The following is a 19,939-nucleotide window of genomic DNA, read 5'->3' on the forward strand; positions in this document are numbered from 1 at the left end:
TGTACCTTGTTCGTACCTAATGCTGTGTTTGGTTGTAGTGCAATTTTATTTGCACTAGTACAAATGCATGGGAGTGCAAATATAAAAAAAAATGCAAATTATTGTTTAATTTTGTTTTGGATTTTACTTTATCCTGTTTCATGTCTTAATTACTTAATTTGTACTGTAATCAAACAAAATAAGCTAAAATTTAAAACAATAATAGGTGAGAATTTACATTCAAATCATTTGCACTGCCATGATTTTGCATCAGTGCAAATTTATTTGCATTGCAATCAAACACAGCCATTAATAGGTTTGTGGTGGCAGCAGTCTCGAGTCTCGACCAAATGCATTAAGCTTTTCCTTCTTTCATCACGCTTAAGGGCATACCCAAGATTTCTCCATTTTCTTCTCTGGGTCCAGCCGTCCAGGGGCTTTATTTTTTTTATTTTTCTACCAAAAGGGATTTATTTTATTTAGTGTAATCATTAAGGTTGATAGTTACTTGATGGAGCGATTTGAATATAGATTATGGATAATGGTGTTGTCAGGCTTAATCTGGTAAAATGGCAAATTGAAAATTCGATTTCCAAGTCCAACCAAGCTCGATCGAACATATTATTATTACCTTTCGACCAATAAAATAAACTGTACTGTTTGGTTTCCTCTGCATCATTGGCCTTGTCCAATTTTATGGGCTCACCTGCACGAATCCAGTGCCTCCATTATGCTTTTATCTAGGTGGTGTTGTTCTGCTAATGACTGAGCCAGATGGCAAATGTTTTTGTATAAGAGGTTCAGGAATAGCAATCCAAGGTACTCTTTGCTCTTCTTGTCCATTCAGAGTTGCGTAAGATCCATAATTTCCAATTTCCTACCCACTTCTGCTGCATTTGCTCGTCTTCATTTCACATGGCCAGACCATTTCTCCTTTACCTCTGGTCCTTGTGTATTCATGTTTAAATTATATTGGATATTGGATTTGGATATCTCTGACTCTGTTTATGCATAATGAGTATTTAGGATCAAATTGCTTCATCTTGAGCTCTTGACGCTAATGCAAAAATACTTTAATTTTGAAATTAACATAATTACTCATTTTCCTACAGGTTATAGGCATTATTGTAAATTAATGATCATAATTCATAAAGTATATATCTATTACCGGTCTTTCAGTTTGACAGGTGGATCTATTTCTATCCTGGGCTGCTTTTCAGTTTTCTTTCTTATACAGGATACAACTCTTAGTTTCCATTGTCACATACCTACTCTCTCTCTCTATTTATTTGGCTTTTTGCATATTAAACATGTTATTGTTATTAAGGATTAAAGTATCGGTATAGAATATTGTATTAAAAAACTCATATACGGATATGGACACAGGTACATTTTAGAAACACATAAATACAGATGAAAGATATAAAAATGCTTGGATGCGATAGAGAAATGCATACAAATCACATGAATATGTTGTGAATGCCGGGAGGACTATGGAAGATGTACATATCATACAAGAATTATCACTTTATTTCAGTTATTATAATTTTCAATTTTTATTATTTTTGGGAATATTTTTTTTTTAGTATTTTCATATAAATAATCTCTGTTTTTTAAAATAATAAAAATATCTTTATTTTTAACATACAATTTTTATTTTACATATAATTTTAAAATAAAACATATAAATCATTTAAGTGGATAAAATAAATTATTTTTATAGTTTTCAGTTTCTATTAAAATGTTGGGGAAAATGAACTCTTAAATTATTTAGTTCAGTTTTTATAATTATAATTTTTATTAATTTTTTTTGAGAAAATTTATTTATTTAGAATTTTTATATAAATAATGTATAAATCATTTAGGATAAATAAAATAAATTAATTTTGTAACTTTCAATTCTTATTAATTTTTTTAAATTAAATCTTAAATCAATATTTGAATATACCATCAAATTAGGGTCTGATATGCTTTTATATCAATGAATATCAAGTCATATTCACTGATACATCATACAATACAATAACATATATATGCATGACCAGAAAGACACACATAAAATTTTATTCTATCAATACTTATGGAATGTCGGATAAAAAAATAATTATATATGTAGGACTAGAAAGATACGTATAGAATTTTATCGTATCAAATAGGTAAGGGAACGTCCGATAAGAAAAGAAAAGCAAACCCGATTCGGATTCGGGTAAACGGATACATGTTATTGAAAAAAAGTCTGGGGCCTGGGGCAATCACATTTCCTTTCCCTGAGTATTGAATTTGTTAGCTAGTCCCTGTCAATATGTCTCTCTCTCTCTCTCACACATATACACATTTCATTCATTTCGATAAAATAATAAACAAAGCAAAGCAAAGCAACGGAGAAAAGAAGAACAACGTTCAAACTGGATTTGGAGCAGGGAGAGATACGACGGCGAGTCATCATCTCCCCCGAGTCTCTCCGACTTCCAATTTCAATTTCGTCTACGAAACATTACTTGTCAAGTGTCAAGGAAGAAGACCAAAATCCCTGTCTGGTTTTGGATTTGGGCTCTTTAACTCCACCGACAGAAAACCCTAGTCCTTCGTCTTCGATCTCCCCCTGCACCTTCCAGGGAGATAGGCAGAGATGGGGGATTTCGTCGATAAATTAGCTTATTTTCAAGCAATTACTGGCATTGAAGATCCCGATTTATGCACGGAGATGCTCGCTGCTCATGGTTGGGATCTCGAACTCGCGATCTCCGCCTTCACCGCCTCCGATTCCATTCCTTCTGACAACCCAAACGGTAACCATACTAATAACGACACCACCACTAGTCCCTCCAACGATCACAGCAACGCCGGTAGCAGAGGTCAATCAAATTCCAATACGTGGGAAGGCGTCGAACGATCCGAATTGGCTCGGCAAGAGTCACATTCGGTTGCAGATGTCGCCCCCGCCGCTTCTCCCGGTTTGGCTTGGAAGCTCATCACTCTACCCTTTTCCGTCATTTCTGGCAGTTTGAGCTTGATTTCTGGCGCCATCGGCCTTGGTGTCTGGGTTGCCGGCGGCGTTCTTTCTCACTCCCTTGGCTTGCTGGGCTGGGGTTCATCCCGTAATGGTGATGCATCCTCTCCTCTGGTTTCCCTCTCGGCTGCCGCTTCCGAGGCTTTGGATTTTGTAGCCGCCTTTGAGAGGAATTACGGAACGACTCATCCCAATTTTGTCACCGAGGGCTTCATGGATGCCTTGCAGCGTTCCCGCCAGGCATTCAAGCTGTTGTTTGTGTATTTGCACTCACCAGATCACCCTGATACACCATCGTTTTGTGAGCAAAGTTTGTGCTCTGAACTTGTGGCATCCTTTATTAATGAGAATTTTGTATCGTGGGGTGGGAGTATCCGGGCGAGTGAGGGTTTTAAGATGAGTAACAGCTTGAAGGCTTCCAGATTCCCGTTTTGTGCAGTGGTTATGGCCGCTTCAAATCAGAGGATTGCATTACTTCAGCAGGTACCGGTGCTTGCATCCTAATTTCCTTTTTCTTTTCTTTACAATTTTTTTAACGCTATGATTGCAAAGTTATTTCATCGGAAAGCTTAACTATATACAGATTAGTGTGGAATGTGAGAGGCCTCGGAAATGGGAATAAAAGAAGAGTAATCAAAAACATGTTGAAAAAAGAGAAGCCAGATGTAGTATTGCTCCAAGATACAAAATTGTCAGACAGACAGGAGGTGGATTAGGAATATATGGAGTTAAAGGAACATTAATTGGGCTTTCTACCAAGGTGGGTGAAATTATCACTTTGTGGAAAGATGATGTTTTTGAATGCACTGAGCAGCTTGTGGGGCAATTCTCGTTGTCCGTGAAGATAAAAGGAAAAGAGGATGGTTTGGGTTTTGACCAATGTATATGCGCCCAGTAGGTATAGCGTTTTGGGAAGAACTTGGTGATATAAGAGGTCTATGGGAGGGATCATTGCTTATTGGTGGTTATTTCAATGTGATTAGATTTACAAAAGATTCAAACAATCCCAATAACCCTATCTCCACCAGTATGAGGAACTTCAAATCTTCAACAACTTCATTAGTGAGTGTGGTTTAAAAGAAACTTCCTTATTGGATGCTAAGTTCACATGAACCAATTTTCAATCCCCTTCTATTTGCTCAAAATCGGATAGAGGAGGACTGGCCTGGTGTTGAATGCGATGCTCTGCCTAGACCAATTTCAGATGATTGCCTCATAAGGATTTCTCGTGATTCCTTTAGTGGAGGACCAGGGACCTATACCTTTCTGGTTTGAAAATATGTGGTTAGATCACCCTGGTTTTTTGTAATTAGTAAGGCTTGGTGGGACGAAGAGGTGCAAGCTAGTGGAAGGTTATTAAGTTTTTCTAGAAGCTCCAAACAGTAAAAGAAGGTGAGGAAGTTCTATCTGATTTGGATCAGTGTTTTAAAAGTTCAAGGTGCAAGGGGTATTATGTGCCTGAGGTGCAAGGCAAGGCACATACCCTTTTTGAAGCAAGGCGCACAAAAAAGCAAAAAAAAATAAAAAGCCAAAACATTCAAAAAAAATATTAAACTAATATTAATTAAAAATATAAGCTTAAATTTTAAAATAAATGTTTTGAAATAACCTATTATCTCAAATTAAAATACATAAACATAAAACATATTCAAGCATGTAAAACTTTCAATCTATTTGTTTTCTCCCCAATTGCATTACTTCAAATAGATAATGTGATGTTAAACTAACATTATGCATTGTTGATTTTATGATCCACCTTTGTACCAAGCCCCTCGAGGCAAGCCCAAAAAGTCCATATTAGTGTCTTAATTTTTTTTTTTATTTCTTTTGAAGGGCTACACAACCGGGGGGCAGGGGGGTGATCCCAAGTCTCCGCTACGACTAGTAGGAGACCTTACCAACCAGCTGGTTGGCACCTTGCATATAGGGGTGGATTTGAGCCAAGCCGAGCTGAATACTTGGCTATTCGAGCTCGGCTCGCTTAAACTTGATTCGAGCTAGAGATTTGAGCTTGAGCTCGGCTTGGTTCAAAGCTTGCAAGTTTGAGCTCGGCTCGGCTCGAGCTTGACTGCAAGCCAAGTTTTTTGTCTAAAAAATAAAAAGTATACATATAAAAATATTTTTTTATTTTACGTACAAAAATATAAGAATTATAAAAATTATTTATTATATATATTTATATGTATATGTACATGTATATATGTATGCATACAATAAAAAATTATTTATTTATTATACTAGGATTGCGAGCCTCACGAGCCGATCTTCACTGGGCTCGAGCTCGGCTCCATTAGCAAATGAGCCTATATATCAGTCTCGAGCTCGGCTTGAAGCTCGGTTTAAACCAAGCCGAGCTGAGCTCGAATAGCTCGTGAGAAGCTCGGCTCGTGGCCACCCCTACTTGCATATTAGGGTCTTAAAATTCTTAACCCTATAAAAAAAGATTTTATAATTTTAATTGTCTTTTAAAAATATCTTTTATTAGGATGAATGAATGAGCAACATTAGCAGATAGGGGTTTTTCAAAGCTTCGGTGAGTGAGCAAAAGACATCCAGCCCATCCCAGATAGAGCCCCCAACCCCAGCTGTTTATTTTTTTTGATAAATAAATGGTAATTTATTCAGACATAATAAGATGATGATACAAAAACAGATGCCCGAGGAGAGGCACAAGCTGGTACCTCTCCTTACCAACAACAAAGTATTACATAGCTCAGAAAAAAAGATTACAGAGCTGCCCAGAATAGAAGTTCCCTTGATATAGCTAACCCATCCGCTATGGCATTAGCTGTTCTACCCACCCACTGAGAATTGACAATCATGTTCCTTGAATACCACTTAACTTTTCTCATAATGTCCCTGTAACACCAAATAACTGAATCTGGATTCTTTAACCAACCCACAACAACTTTGGAATCTCCTTCAATAAGCAAATTCTGAACTCCTAACTGATCTGCAATCTGAATACCTTGGACCGCTGCTAGAAGTTCAGCTCTAATAGAGTCTCCTATACCCACGGAGCCAGAGAATAAAGCTAAGATATTGCTGTCTTTTTCTCTCAGCATCCCTCCTATTCCTGAAGGGCCTGGATTTCCTTGGCTGCTACTATCAAAATTCAGCTTAGTCAAGCCTTCAGGAGGAGGCACCCATACTGCTGGTACCCTGCTCTTCCTTGTACTAGTACTAGCCACAACTCTCCAATTCCTCCATATGTCATCAAATGAGAATATTTTAAAGGATTTCAAGGATCTGAGCCAATGGATTGTCCTGGTCAAAATGCAGTCCTTTACATTCTGAATATTTCTCTCATTCTCTTGGAAAATCCTCGCATTTCTTCCTGTCCATAGAGCTGCAGCTCTAATGCATCTTCACATTGTTTTACCAATCTTTGTGACCCCCATACCCAGCTGTTGGGCATAGAAAAACAGAAAAAAATGCGCAAATTTTCAAAAGGCCCGTACCTAGGATGAAGTGCGAGGTACACCAAACATGCACCTTTTGAAAGTGTTGTGCTTGGGACCTAGGTGAAATGCATACTCTAAAATGTGCCTGGGACCTAGATGAGGCACATTTTAGGGTATGCGCCTCATTTGTGTGCTTAGGAGCGCCTTTTAAATCACTGATTTTGATAGAAGAACTTGTTGAAACCTCAAGAAAGAGTTAGAAGAAATTATAGAAAGAGAGGAGGTTTGCTAGAGGCACAAAGCTAGATGCAAGTTGAACAAGGAAGGTGATGGCAATGCAAGATTTTTCCACTTTCAGGCAAACAGCATAGCGAAAAAGAAATTCATCTTGAAGTTGGAAGTAGTTATTTTGGATTGGTTTTCAGTTTGGGTTTCTTAGGAGAGTAGTCTAACAAGAAGATTCAGGATTGTGAATAGGGCCACCCTTTGCATGGCTAATGAGCTAATCTAAGGATTCCCCAAAAGGGCAGCCTGGATTGATCATATTGCCCCTCCCGAAAAGAGATTTTGAACATTAGATGTTAGACACAAGAAGTTAGAGTGATTCTGCTCGAATAGATATTTGCATCTTTGTAATTCTGTAGCATAGAGACATTATAATTGGTTTTTGGTGTAGGACAGGGAGGAGAAATGTGGTGGGAAAATAAGGGAAAGAAGGATCTAGAGAAATTTATAGACTCAACATAAGGGCTCAGATTTCCCTTTACAAAACTCCAATTTCATTTAGTAAACTAACTTAAAACCACTTATTGTTTTATAACTAAGATAGACCTAGAACTGATCCATACAAACACTCATAGAAGGATTTCAACTCTAGCTTTTGGCCAATGACCCTTTGCAGCATTTTGTTCAACTGATTGCAAATCTGTTCATGAGTTGTTATTAGAACTCAAAGAATTTTTTTTTTTAATCAGTACCAATCAAAATTTTATTGAAACTTATAAATGGGATATACTAAGATACATACAGAGGTTTGTAGACTACCTTACATTAGGATCCCCTTGTAACCTCACTCAAAGAAGGATTCTAACGCTAGTTTTGGGTCAGTGACCCTTGTACCTTTCTATTCAACTAACTAACTGCAGATCTGTCGACTAGTTGTAAACTTCTCATGGATTTTCTCTAGTTTCTCTTTACCACTTATATTGGCCATTGATAATAAGTTGAACTATAACTTGCTTACTTGCATCTTTGGAATTGTTTGGAATTCTGCATCTTCACTGCTTATATTAGCCATTGGTAATAGAAGTATGGTAATCAGTTGAACTAATGGCCATTGGTTGGTGTGGCTTAGCTTTTGCAATGTTGAACTATAACCTGCATCTTCTGAATCTTTTGGAATTCCAGTAGGTAGTGAATTGTTAGTTTGCTAGTGAGCATGGATCTAATGTAACTTAAGTACTTAATATCTAGGTGGAAGTTTCACTTTGTTATAATAAATCTTGACTTATTTAAACGATCAATATATTTTTATTGACACACCATGAACCATTTTGAGCTAACTGGTCAAAACTATTACTTTCCCGTTCTATGGCTATAAGTTACTCCAAACTCCAAAGCAGTGGTTTTTTACTCTGACCTGATTCATGAGGATTTAACTAGGAAGGCATACACCATCCAGGGTTACATTAAGAGGAATTGTTTTTTGTTTTTGTCTTCATAGGGCTACACAACTGACTGGGGGGGGGGGGTAGTTGGTCTCCCATTTCCATAACCCCCAACCCTGGTGGCAACGAGATTTGATCCCAAGTCTCTGCTGCAACTAGCGAGACAACTTACCAGCTGAGCCAACCATCAGTTAGTAAGAGGAAATTGTTATAGCAACATCATAAAACTTGTTCATCCATTATTCTATGGTTTTGATCAGTTGATCTGAAATGAGTGTAAGATTTCCAGTTGTGAGTTGTAACACAACTTCTTCTGTAGTGGCTAAATGTTTGGAGAAAATCACGAGGGATTTCCTATGGGAACAAGGAGATTCTAAAAAAAAATCATCATTAACTGGGGTAGTGTCTATCAAAGTAGGGGGGAGGGTGGTCTTGAATTAGATAAATTGAGATTAAGGAACACCTTGTTACTTGGGGAATGGTTGTGGGAATATCCTCTAGATTTTCACAAATTGCGGCATGCTGATAAAAAGCATCTATGGAGAACAGTTTAACGGATGGGGCACTGGACACAACACTGGCATCATGAGCAACACTGGCTTCTGTCTTGGAAAGTGATTCATTTTCTTCTTGATTCTTTCCTAAAATTCATTATTCATCATATGATGGCTCCTCAGCTTTGTGGGATTTTAGGTTCAAAGAGGTCTTAAGGATCATGGAGATTGAAGTATTAGATGGTCTTGACTTGTTGAGTCCTTATATGGTTTATTTTTTGGATCCAATTGGGTGGATAAAAGTTAAATTGTGGATCAAGGTTCAAAGTATCAATACAATATGCTCAATGTCGGGTGTATCACATCATACCTTTGGGGTACCGATGCACTCATATCAATGGGTTTTGGGTTTTAGGCACTATTTTTAAACCGCCGTTGACCTGGATGGTTGAACCGTTCAATCCGGAAGCTGGTCACTAACCCAATTCCGTTTACCTCCTAACCTGGAGTTATAAGAAAACCATTGAAAAATCAATAAACTGTTGATCTGGCTGTTTGAACTGTCAAATTGTTCGACCCAGACAACGGTTCGCAAGTTAAAAACACTCAATCACTTCCTCTTTCTGATAAAATACTGAAATGACAAATGACAAAAGATAAGAAAGTATGGTGAAAAATCCCACGACTCGAAATATGGTAAATCCATTGTTCATTTTACAACTTTTTAACTAATTTAAAGAGTTATTTATTCAAAGATCATACGATCAATTCTTTAAACTGTTGTGTCTTCGTGAAAACTGCTGCGTCATGTGTTGAATAAACGAATTGTTTATTGGGTTATTTTCAATTAGTCACATCAACGCCCCACAATGCCCCACAACACATCCTGATCTTGTATTGGGAACATCTCCCGATGATGTCTCATCATCTTCCGTACTATCATCGGGAGATGTTCCCAATACAAGGTCGAGATGTGTTGTGGGGCATTGTGGGGCACTGATGTGAACTCGTTAGCAAGTTTAAACAAATTTTACTTTTTTTTTCTTGCGACTTATATTATAAGCGTACTAGAGATAAATCCATTGTGCTTTTATTTATTTTTTATTTACATTTATTTTATCACAGGTTAATCGGTTTGATCCAGACGGTCGAATTGCTAACCTATGACCCGGAAGGAAAAATGGTTCCGTTTTTGGGTCGTTTTTTAAAACATTGGTTTTAGGTTGTTTCAGGCGGTTGCTCACCATGATGTCGATCACCTTGGTCAGTTTTACTATGCTCCTTCATTAAGGCCCCTACCTCTAATACCAAAACCACAATTAAGTTCTGGTCAAAACAATTTAGTTGGGCCCGACCCTACTTTTTATTGGGAAGTGTTACATTAGCACTAGAGGCATAGACATACATTGTTTTAGCCATCCTTTTTCTCCTATAGGAAAAAGAGGGGAAAGGTTTCATGGAGATACACAAGTGCAACAATTGAGGGTGGGCCTTGGCGCAATGGTTGGGTTACTTCATTGTGAATTAGGTTACGTAGGGTTCAAATCTTGGAAATAGCCTTTGTATGTGTAGGGGTAAGGCTGTGTACATCTGTCCCTCCCCAAACCCCACATTGGTGGGAGCCTCATGCACTAGGCATTGGGCTGCCCTTTTTTTACACAAGTGCAACAATTCTATCATGGACATCATGGGAAGAACAAAACAACAAAACCCTAACCAATCTCAATCAGTGGAGGATATAATAGGCTTGATAAGAATTAGAATCATTCATTGGGTCATGGGTAGAATTGTTCATGGGTCGGGTAGCCCGACAGGTTGGCGGGTGTCAATTGGATTGGATTTGGTCCAATCCGATCCAGTCCAATGTGAGTCCATTATAAATGGACCGGGTCCAATCCAATCCAATGAATGTTTTGGACCAATTTGGACCGGTCCAATTCAATGTCTGGATCATCCAATCTGTTTAAATTCATTTTGATTTAGATTGGTTTCTACCCAAATCCGATCCATTGACACATATATTCTTATCTTATATCAATGGACCAGATATTGGCTTAATCCAACCCAATCCAATCCAATCCAATGTCTTGTTGGTCTGTCTAATCTGTTCAAATTGATCGGTCCATTGACACCCTTAGTTGGCATGGCCCGGCCTGTTCTAAGTTGGGCTTGGACATGAATTTAGGCATGCGGTTTCGGTCTCTATCTCAAAACACCAAGACCAACTTTCTTTCGGGTTGAGCTCGGGCTTTCTGGCCCAAGCCTTAGCTTGACTTGATAATATATTATATAACAAAGAATATTATATATACTAAAAAATTTATATAATATTTTTTTCTTTGTTCAATTGTTCCTCTTCTCTTTTTTCAAGTCATAGTGAGATCTTTAATTATTTTTGGCTTTTGAGGTCTTTTAATATAAACAAAATAGTTTTTTATTGAATAAAAAAAGAAAAATCTTTTTCCCAATTTTCTGGCCAGGGTTTGGGCTTTATATGACGGGCAGGCTTGGGCTCAAGACCTAGGCCTGATGGTCGGGCCTGGCTCAGGCTCGGGCCTGAATGTGTTTTGTTAATACAGAGAAAGCCCGACTCAAACCTGACCCGTGAACAGGTCTAGTCATGGGTGAAGACCAGAAAGGAGTATTCATTTTTTCTATACTGGTGTTTTCCTTAGGGATTGGTCCATAGTAGCTTTAATGTTCATGAGAAGGGGTAGGTACACTTGATAAAAAAGGGGTAGGTACACACTAGTTTGGTCGCCCTTATCGTATAACATGTTAAAAAAAAGGGGTAGGTACACACTAGTTTGGTCACCCTTATCGTATAACATTTTAAAGCAACAAGCAGCTTGAAAATCCTTGACAGTCATGGGGGGGGGGAGGGTTGCTATCAGAAATCATGAAGGACATAACTTGGTGGCTCATTGAGGCCCAACAGGAGAAGGAAACTCAATTAAAGTGGAACTCATAGTGCTAATCCAAGGTAGGGGTGCCAACTTGGGTAGGCTCAGGTTTGGCTAGTGTTTTAAAAGCGTCAAGGGCAATTTGTGCCCAAGGCGCAAGGTGAGGCGTGCACCTTTTTGAAGCAAGGTGCAAAAATACAAAAATGCCAAAAAAAAGTCAAAAAATTCAAAAAATATTAAACATAATATTATTAAAAAATATAAACTTTATTTTAAAATAATTGTTTTAGAAAACCTATTGTCAAATTAAAATACATAAACGTAACATGTAAAGCATATTCAAATGAAAATTTAAAAATAAATAGACATATAAAACATTTTCAAGAATGTAAAACCCACAATCTCTTTTTTTCCTCAGGCTGCATTTGTTTGTGATACAAACGCCAAACTGGGGTATTTATGTACCCCGGTTCACGTTTGTGAGCGTGTGTTTGGCATACATAACTGCATCGATTAAGAGTGTAAAATTGTTTTTTCTGACAGCTTTATGTCGTTTCCAGAGTTCATTACTGCATCGATTTTTTAGATGCAAACTTGCTCTCGCTGACTGATGATGTAAATAGGGTATATGTTTGTGCTGTTGTTTGACCGAACGAAAATAGCCGTTCGAGTGAGAGGAGATCTGCTGCATTCTGCCCCCCCAACGATAACTTTCTCACCCCATCTCCGACCATGGCATGGTTGTCGCTGGTCGGAGATGGGGGTGAGATGTTCATCTCCTCTTGTGTTTTGATATGCACGGATTGGCCATAGATGTCGGTCATCTTCTGCACTAGTTCTTGAAAACATATATCTCTCTTCATGCCAATTATCCCAGTCTGACCTCCGACATATCTCAACATCCCATCACTTGGTCTCGGCAAAATCTTACCTCCGAAACTGCATAAAAACTTAACTTTCTTCCTCGACACCGATTCTTCACCACCCTCATTGCTCGCCCGATTGGCCCCATTACCTCCAACCCGGTTTCCAACATTTGGAAATTCAGTATACCCAACAGGCACACCACCAGCGATGCCAATCAGCACAAGCGGACGAGAACACCAAGCCATCATCGGATTCGCAAACCCTAACCCCACATACCCAATATCGGGAACTGTCGCTGCATAATACAATGGTTGTCTAGACCTAGGACTGCCAACATCACGAGCCGAATTAGGGAGAAATCCCCCGGTGTTCCTCCCTGTCGCCAAACCAACGGCATCACGTGTCTCTTCGGTGACCATCCGAGCAACATCTAACTGTCGGAGGCCTTTCTGGGTGGAGCTTTGATCAAACGCCATCAGCAACAACAATGAAAACGGTAGGCACCGATTAAATGTAAGCCAGATCGAGTCATTGAAGAAAGAAATGCAGTGTTTTGCGGGTCCTAGGCTGGAATAACACTAGAGTCCCAGGCTCCTAGCTTCCATTTATTTAACATTCAAAGAGAGAGAGAGAGAGTGCACCGGATTGATTGATCAAAGAGGAAGGAAGAAGAATAAGAAGAAGAAAGAGAGAAGAGGAGTTCCGAAAAGGAGCACACGATCCTCTTATGATGTGATCTTGGTTAGAATGGAAGGTTCAGATTTCATCAAAGCTGGTCTGATGGTTATTTGACCGAAAGTTCAACATAGTGGAGAGTAGGTAGTTAGAGCATTTGTGTTTGCTCTCATAGATTGCATCGATGTCAACCAAATGTCAGCAAATTTGTACGCACATTTACCTCAACTCCAAACAAACGAGAAGAGTACAAAAAACGGACTAAGCTGTGAACCAACTTTGCATTCATGAACCAAGATGAAGGCAAATATGCAGGATACATATTTGCGTTTGCATTGGAAACAAACGCAGTCTCAGTTGCATTACTTCAAGTAGCTAATGTGATCTATAAAACATATTGCATTCCTGATTCTACGAGCTGCCTTTGTACCAAGCCCCTTGAAGCAAGCCTAAACAAGTCCATGTTAGGGTCTTAAAATCTCGATTAAGAATTTAAGACCCAAACATGGACTTGTTTGTGCTTGCCTCGAGGGGCGTGGTCAGGGGTTTGGGGACGGAGCCCCGGGCCCAACTGCTAGGTTCAAAAAAAGCAAAAAAGCGTAAAAATTTAAAAAGGCGCACCAGGCATGCGCCTTTTGAAACCGCTGCGTCTAGGACCTAGGTGAGGCGCATACACTAAAATGCACCTCGCTCGTGTGCCTAGGTGCACCTTTTAAATCACTGGGTTCAGCTTTTGTCAAAATTTGAATGGGCCCAGCCAAATCCTGAGAAAGAAGCAGTGTAAAATGTTAACGTGGACCAACCCGAGTTGCACCCCTAGTTGAAGAATTAAGACTGGTTAATTCAATGGCAACAGAAATCTGATTGTGGAAGGAAACTCAAAATCAGTCATTAGCTGGCTGAAGAGAAACTGCAGGGAAGGGAGTTCATAGACAAGAATTGATGTAGGGGGCATATCCTTTTGAATGAGACAAGGTACTGCTTGTATGTCTGATTTTGTGTGGAGCTGTTGGAGAGAGTAGCAATGGGCTAGCTCTATAATGTAATATCTGTATATTTGTTATTGAAAATATTTTGAAGAAATCTCCATACAAGATACTTAACTCAATAATTTAGTTGATTATTTTGAGTACGACCATTCAGGGTTTGACATAAATGGCCAGTTTGTGCAAAAAATGCCAAAGATTTGTCTGTATCAAGTCTATCCCTTCCAAGATTCCAGATGGCTGGACCAAACCAACATTGGATAATGGCCTTTTTAGTTGTCCCACTTAAGTGTCGTCCAAATCCTGATTTAAAGACATTGTATGGGTTGTAAAAAGAGCTTAAATAACTGGTCCATTATTTTATTAAATGGCCTGAATCATATGGGCCTTTAGTTCAGCCCAACTATTTAGCACCTTAGGGTATAATAAGTACTTTTGGTAGTGTGTGTTCCCATCTGTAAAACTCACAAGAACCACAGAAGTAAAATTTTTTATTCTAACCATATTATTAGTAATTAAGAAATTTTGTTACTGATAATAAAATGCAGCTTCTGCTGTAGATTTCAAGAAGATATTAAAGGGTATTTTAATCAGTAGATTGTATTAAATTGATCATTGCTTGGATTACCAAAAGTTCTCTTTAAATGTAATAATTTTCAAAGTTTATTGTACTATTTTGCTAATTGCATGTTTGTTTCATCTCCTGATTGATACCTGCAATGTGAATATATATCTCTCGTTTTTCTATTTATATGGTCATTGAATTTTCAACTGAATCTTCTTATATCCCTACCTGACTCGTGATCACAGATCGAGGGTCCAAGGTCTCCTGAACAAATGCTCACAATCCTTCAGAGAGTAGTTGAAGAGAGTGCGCCTGTTCTTGTAGCAGCCAGGCTTGAAGCAGAAGAGAGGAGGAATAACATGCGTTTGAGGGAGGAGCAAGATGCTGCTTACAGGGCTGCACTTGAAGCTGATCAAGTATGTTACTTTACTGTTCTGGTTTTTATTTGCTGTCTTATATCATCTGACTGGTTGTCAGGGTTGACACTGTTCTTATTTTAATGGAAACATAAAAGCAAAGTTATCAAGGCATATAGGTGACAGTAGAGTACGTAGTCACCTAGGCAATAGAATTTTATGAAGATAAAACTAAATCATAGGTTACTTCCCTAATTTTATGTACCAATCAACATGCATATAAATTGAAAAAGTAGAAATTCTCTTTACAAGAAACTTTAATTTTCCTCTCAAGGTATAGCAATGTTTTATCTAAAGGACAATGTTATTTTAAATCAATTAATTTTAAATTTTCAGACATAGCACTGACATAAGAAGTATTTAATAGAGCAATTGCATGCCAAAATTTTTAGCAACTACATAAGGCTATACTTTTATACTAATAAAAATTTAGGGCCTATTTGATTTGTGGGAGTAGGGGTCTGGAATTGGAATCCAAATTGCCCATTCCTTTCCAGCTGTTTGATTGGGCAGAATGGAATTCTGATTCCCATTCCTGGTGGAATGGCATTCCTCCATTTGAGGGAATGGCCATTCTGGCCTCGCCACTTTGAGAATAAGAATCTTACTCCAGTTGGCCAGAAAAAACAGACAAGTGACTTTAAAAAGGATAAAACTCTTTATAGTTCTCTTCTTTTTTCTTTTCTTGAAATCCTTTGATCTTGCATGTTTTAATGGTAAAATCCTTGAACAAAGCATGGATGGTGTATGATATATGGTAAGACGTTAGCACACACAGTAATGATGGCCACCTAGTGATTTCTGTTACCTAAACAAGCACCTTTTTTTAATATATAAACCAGTGTGTTTAAGCGAGGCACTCAACTCAACCAAAGGTGTCATGTCATCTAGGCATCCACTAGGTGATGCCTTGACAATTATGCATGACAAGTAGAAATGGTGCTTTCACATGGACCATGAATCTGTGATTATATCTATATTAGGACCCTATGCAATTTTGAAACTTATTTTTCTGTTTCTGAAATTTGCTTTTCTGCTGTGTTAGGCTAGGGAACGCCAGAGAAAAGAAGAGCAAGAGCGGTTAGAGAGAGAAGCTGCTGAGGCTGAGAGAAAGCGCAAGGAGGAAGAGGAAGCACGGGAAAGAGCAGCTCGTGAGGCTGCTGAGAGAGAAGCTGCACTAATTAGAAGGCGCCAGGAGAAAGCTATGTCATTGGGTGTTGAACCTGAAAAAGGACCTAATGTCACACAAGTAATGCTTCTCAATTTGAGTTATTATTGTTGTTGTTGTTGTTGTTACCATCATCATCATCATCATTATTATTATCATTAGGTTTCAGCCAAAGGTCAAGTTTTGTGCTTGTTTACAAAATGAGGTTTTTCTGCCAATTGCATTCTTTAATACTGCTCATGTGGAGAAGTTGCTTAAAAAATGTTGTGCCTTTGAGAATTAGTTTTCTTTTAGCTTTTAAGGTGTGTGAACATTCGTTTGAGAAAATATAAGTTTTTTTATGACCTGTATCTATGTTCAAAAAAAGCAATTAAATGTGTGTAGGTTCATTTAAATAAAAAGGTTTTTTAATATTTCAAACATCATGTAGTTTTCCAGTGCTTCTGGACATTTTCTTTTCCTTTTTTTTTTGGTTATTCGTTGGTGATGAACTAGTCTTTGCATTCTAGTGTACTGTCTTCAGAGATCGTGAATTTACTGACATAAAAACGTGTAGTCTTGTTTGTCATCCGGATTGATTTATCTGCTGCTGTTGGAGATGAGGCTTTTATTTGGGCTTAGCTATGGTACAAAAAAATGTTTTATGTGTTGCTATATCCATAATGAGGAGAGATGAAGAGGATGTGCTTTGTTCAGCTTAGTAGAGCTGAGCTAGATGGAGATCAGTGATAATGTTTTGCAGCCACAAGGTTCCAGACTTCTTTTTAGTTCATGACAAATGAACCGTTAATTTATTGTTTGTATTATTTTGTTGCACTTCTTTAATCTATTCCTACTTTGTGCTTTGCTAATGGTTCAGACTTTATACATTTGGGTTCTAACTACTGGGAGATAATTCTGTGTTTTTCTTGGTACTTTTAAATGAATATTAGAATAGGATGCAATAAGAAAATTCATGAAGTAGTGTAGCCGCAGTCACAGTACAGTACCCATAGAAAAGTTGATTTTATTTTGGTGAAATCATAGAATTGAGTGAACTAGGCAAAGATATACGGTATACCTCATATATAGACCCTAATGAATCTGTGCCATGACATCCTTTTTTTTTTCTTTCCTCATTTGATGATGAAAGCTAATTTAGGTGTTTTGTTTCCCTTTGGACAGGTTCTTGTAAGATTTCCGACTGGAGAACGCAAGGAAAGGAGATTCCATAATACAGATACAATCCAGTCCCTCTATGATTATGTTGATTCTTTGGATTGCCTGAATGCAGAGAAGTACAGCCTGGTCTCCAACTTTCCGAGGGTTGTCTATGGCCCAGAGAAGCACTCTTTGTCATTGAACGAAGCAGGATTGCATCCTCAGGCTAGCCTTTTTGTAGAAGTGGACTCATGAGGGCTATTTGTGGTCAGTAGCCTGAGATGGGACAGTGGAAAACCAGTCTGTATTCTGTATTTTGTCACCTTAACATAGAAGTTGTATAATTTGGATGCTTAAGCTTTCTTTCAAGCAGATCGAATCAAACAAATGACCTTTGCTTTGAGGGGCTGTTGGGTCTGACGTGAGGTCTAGAACCTTCTTGACTGTTAAAAGATAACTCGCACTTGCATTCTGTTGGTGACTGATTTACATAATTATTTAGATAAAATGAAGGCTGAAGAAAGTAATTCGTCAATTGCGGGAATTATGTTAAAACTATTTTGTTGGGATTGTTTCTCCAAATGGTTCAGCCTCGTGGTCCTCCTCATCTAATCTAAGATTAGGTCCAAGTTGAAAGGTAAAGAGAGTTTCGATTCTTCCCTTTACGTAGAAAACGCTTTTAAAAGAGGTGAAATTATGGGTTTTTGGAAGATTTTATCCTTTTCTGCCCTTGGTTTGTGGAAACAAAAACCCGTTGTCATATCATGTGAGTGGCACCCAGTCCCAACTATCCAAGCCGGGGTGCTATTATCTGCCTTTCTAACTCCTTGTATGGGTAATTAGGTATAGTGGGTGTAAAGTCTCATAAGCCGGGGATCAGTAGTGGAGGAAGTTGAACCTCTTGGAATAAATACATCAAAGAGTCCAGTTTGTGAAGCGGATATCTACAGGGCCTATTCTTATCTGCTCCGATTCCTACAATGTGATTCGGGCACTCCAATCCAAGACTACTCCGGCCCATGCGATTGCTCAATGAGCAAAAAAACTTCAGCCAGGACCCCTCCTTACTTTTAGTAACTACCCGTCATGAGTGGCTGATGTGAAGGATTGTTGTTATTTCTGCTATCCAATATTAGTATAAGGTTCAAAGTATCGATACGGGTTCGTGTCGATGGTTTCCTAATACGTCCTTTCAGGGGTTGTATCGGGTCAGACACTGGTTCAGATGATAGCCGGGCTTTAAACTGATCTTTCTGAATCTGTTTCGTAAAAAAATAAATAAAACCTTAAAAAAAGTACCAATACAGGCCGATACTTTGAACCTTGTATATGTATATCATCAAAATTGGACTTCGGAGTTGGAAAATTATATACCATTAAAGAAAACGTGGAAAAATGGGAGAAAAAAAATTATTTACTCTGGATTTCAACTTATTATACTATAAACTATTAAATATTTATAGTTTTACAAGTTTGATTTTAAAACATGCAATGTGAATGTCAAGGCGTGAAGGAATGGAATTGGAACCACTGCAAGTCTACAACGTTTCGTCTCCTTAGTTCTCTCTACTCTCTCCTTCAAACACAGTGTGGTATGAACTGTCAAGAATCAAACTATAAATGACTAAACGGTTTGAAATTTTTCAGACTGTTGTTCTCATTAGGGGTGAACAAACGATTTGTTTGGTTTAAAACCAAATCAAATAAACCGAATTTTCAGAAACCGAACTATGAAAAGTGGCAACCGAACCGAAATCGAATTTAGGTTAAACCGAATTTTTTTTTGGTTAATTCGGTTTTTTCGATTAAAACCGAAAATTGCAAAAACTGACAGAAATTTTCAAAAGTGTTCAGGTCTTCTCAGTCAGTCTGTGACTCTGTGTTCTATCAGAAGAAGAAGAAGAAGAAGAATCAAGAATGACTGAAGACACCAGACAGAGTCAACACAACATAGACTGCCTGAGTGCCTGGGAGGCTGGGACTCTGGATTTTTGGAGAAGAAGAAGAAGTCGAGACTCGATGGAGAACACAAACTGCCTAAGTGCCTAGGAGGCTAGGACTATGGTCTCTGGACTTTTGGAGAAGAAGAAGAAGAAGATGATTTCGGAGTTACCTGGCGCCGGTGAGCCATGGAGAAGAAGAATTGAACTGGCGATCTGGTCTGTGCCTGTAGACTGTGGTAGTGTGGTCTCTGCTAAACTGCTATGGAGTCTGGACTCTGGAGTCTTTGTACTCTGTAAACACCGAACTGTTGAAGGCCCGAAGCCAACTCTGTGGACTGTGGACGTCAGGACGTGGAGTGTGGAAGGAAGAAGAGGAAGAGTCGAAGTCTTTCCTATTTTGTTTTCCACTGTTTTCATGACTAAACAAAATTACTAGTTATGTTTAGATTTTAGAAATTTAGATTATAGTTTAGAAACTTTTAGAGTTTTAGTTTGAGTCTTTTACGTTATTGCTTAATAAGGAAATTTGGCATATAGCCAAATACGTCTCAGGTCTTCCAATTCAAAGTTTGATCTATATTTATAAGTATATTTATTATTTATTAATTTATTAAATATTAATATAAAATAATAAATTATAATATGAATAATTTTAATAATATCTAATTATAAAACTTAATCGATTAATTCGGTTATCCGATTTAGCAAACATGGTAATCCAA

The 19,939-nt window shown here is 38.1% G+C and overlaps 1 protein-coding gene and 1 long non-coding RNA gene across 2 annotated transcripts; one reads left to right on the top strand and one right to left on the bottom strand.

Annotated features, from left to right (window-relative positions):
• The first annotated feature begins 29 nt into the window (after positions 1-29).
• Positions 30-17,809, top strand: LOC104604720 (plant UBX domain-containing protein 10-like). The gene is made up of 4 exons (XM_010269205.3): positions 30-3,472; positions 14,796-14,966; positions 16,012-16,215; positions 17,299-17,809. The coding sequence occupies exons 1-4, from the start codon at positions 2,609-2,611 to the stop codon at positions 17,527-17,529; spliced, it is 1,470 nt and encodes a 489-aa protein (XP_010267507.1). The 5' UTR covers positions 30-2,608; the 3' UTR covers positions 17,530-17,809.
• LOC148804490 (uncharacterized) lies at positions 17,373-19,881 on the bottom strand. Its single transcript, XR_016081050.1, has 2 exons — positions 19,388-19,881; positions 17,373-18,873 (listed from the first exon to the last, which is right to left on the bottom strand). It is a non-coding gene; the product is annotated as an uncharacterized LOC148804490 (long non-coding RNA).
• Positions 19,882-19,939: the final 58 nt, after the last annotated feature.

Source organism: Nelumbo nucifera, chromosome 1 (genome assembly GCF_055504915.1).
Source record: "Nelumbo nucifera cultivar China Antique chromosome 1, China Antique-T2T, whole genome shotgun sequence".
NCBI lineage: Eukaryota > Viridiplantae > Streptophyta > Magnoliopsida > Proteales > Nelumbonaceae > Nelumbo > Nelumbo nucifera.

Excerpts from the sequence above, each read along its gene's own strand:
- LOC104604720 (XM_010269205.3), top strand. The coding sequence starts at position 2,609 with ATGGGGGATTTCGTCGATAAATTAGCTTATTTTCAAGCAATTACTGGC. Across the intron at positions 14,967-16,011 it reads CTGCACTTGAAGCTGATCAA|GCTAGGGAACGCCAGAGAAA; the intron begins GTATGTTACTTT and ends CTGCTGTGTTAG. Across the intron at positions 16,216-17,298 it reads AAGGACCTAATGTCACACAA|GTTCTTGTAAGATTTCCGAC; the intron begins GTAATGCTTCTC and ends CCCTTTGGACAG.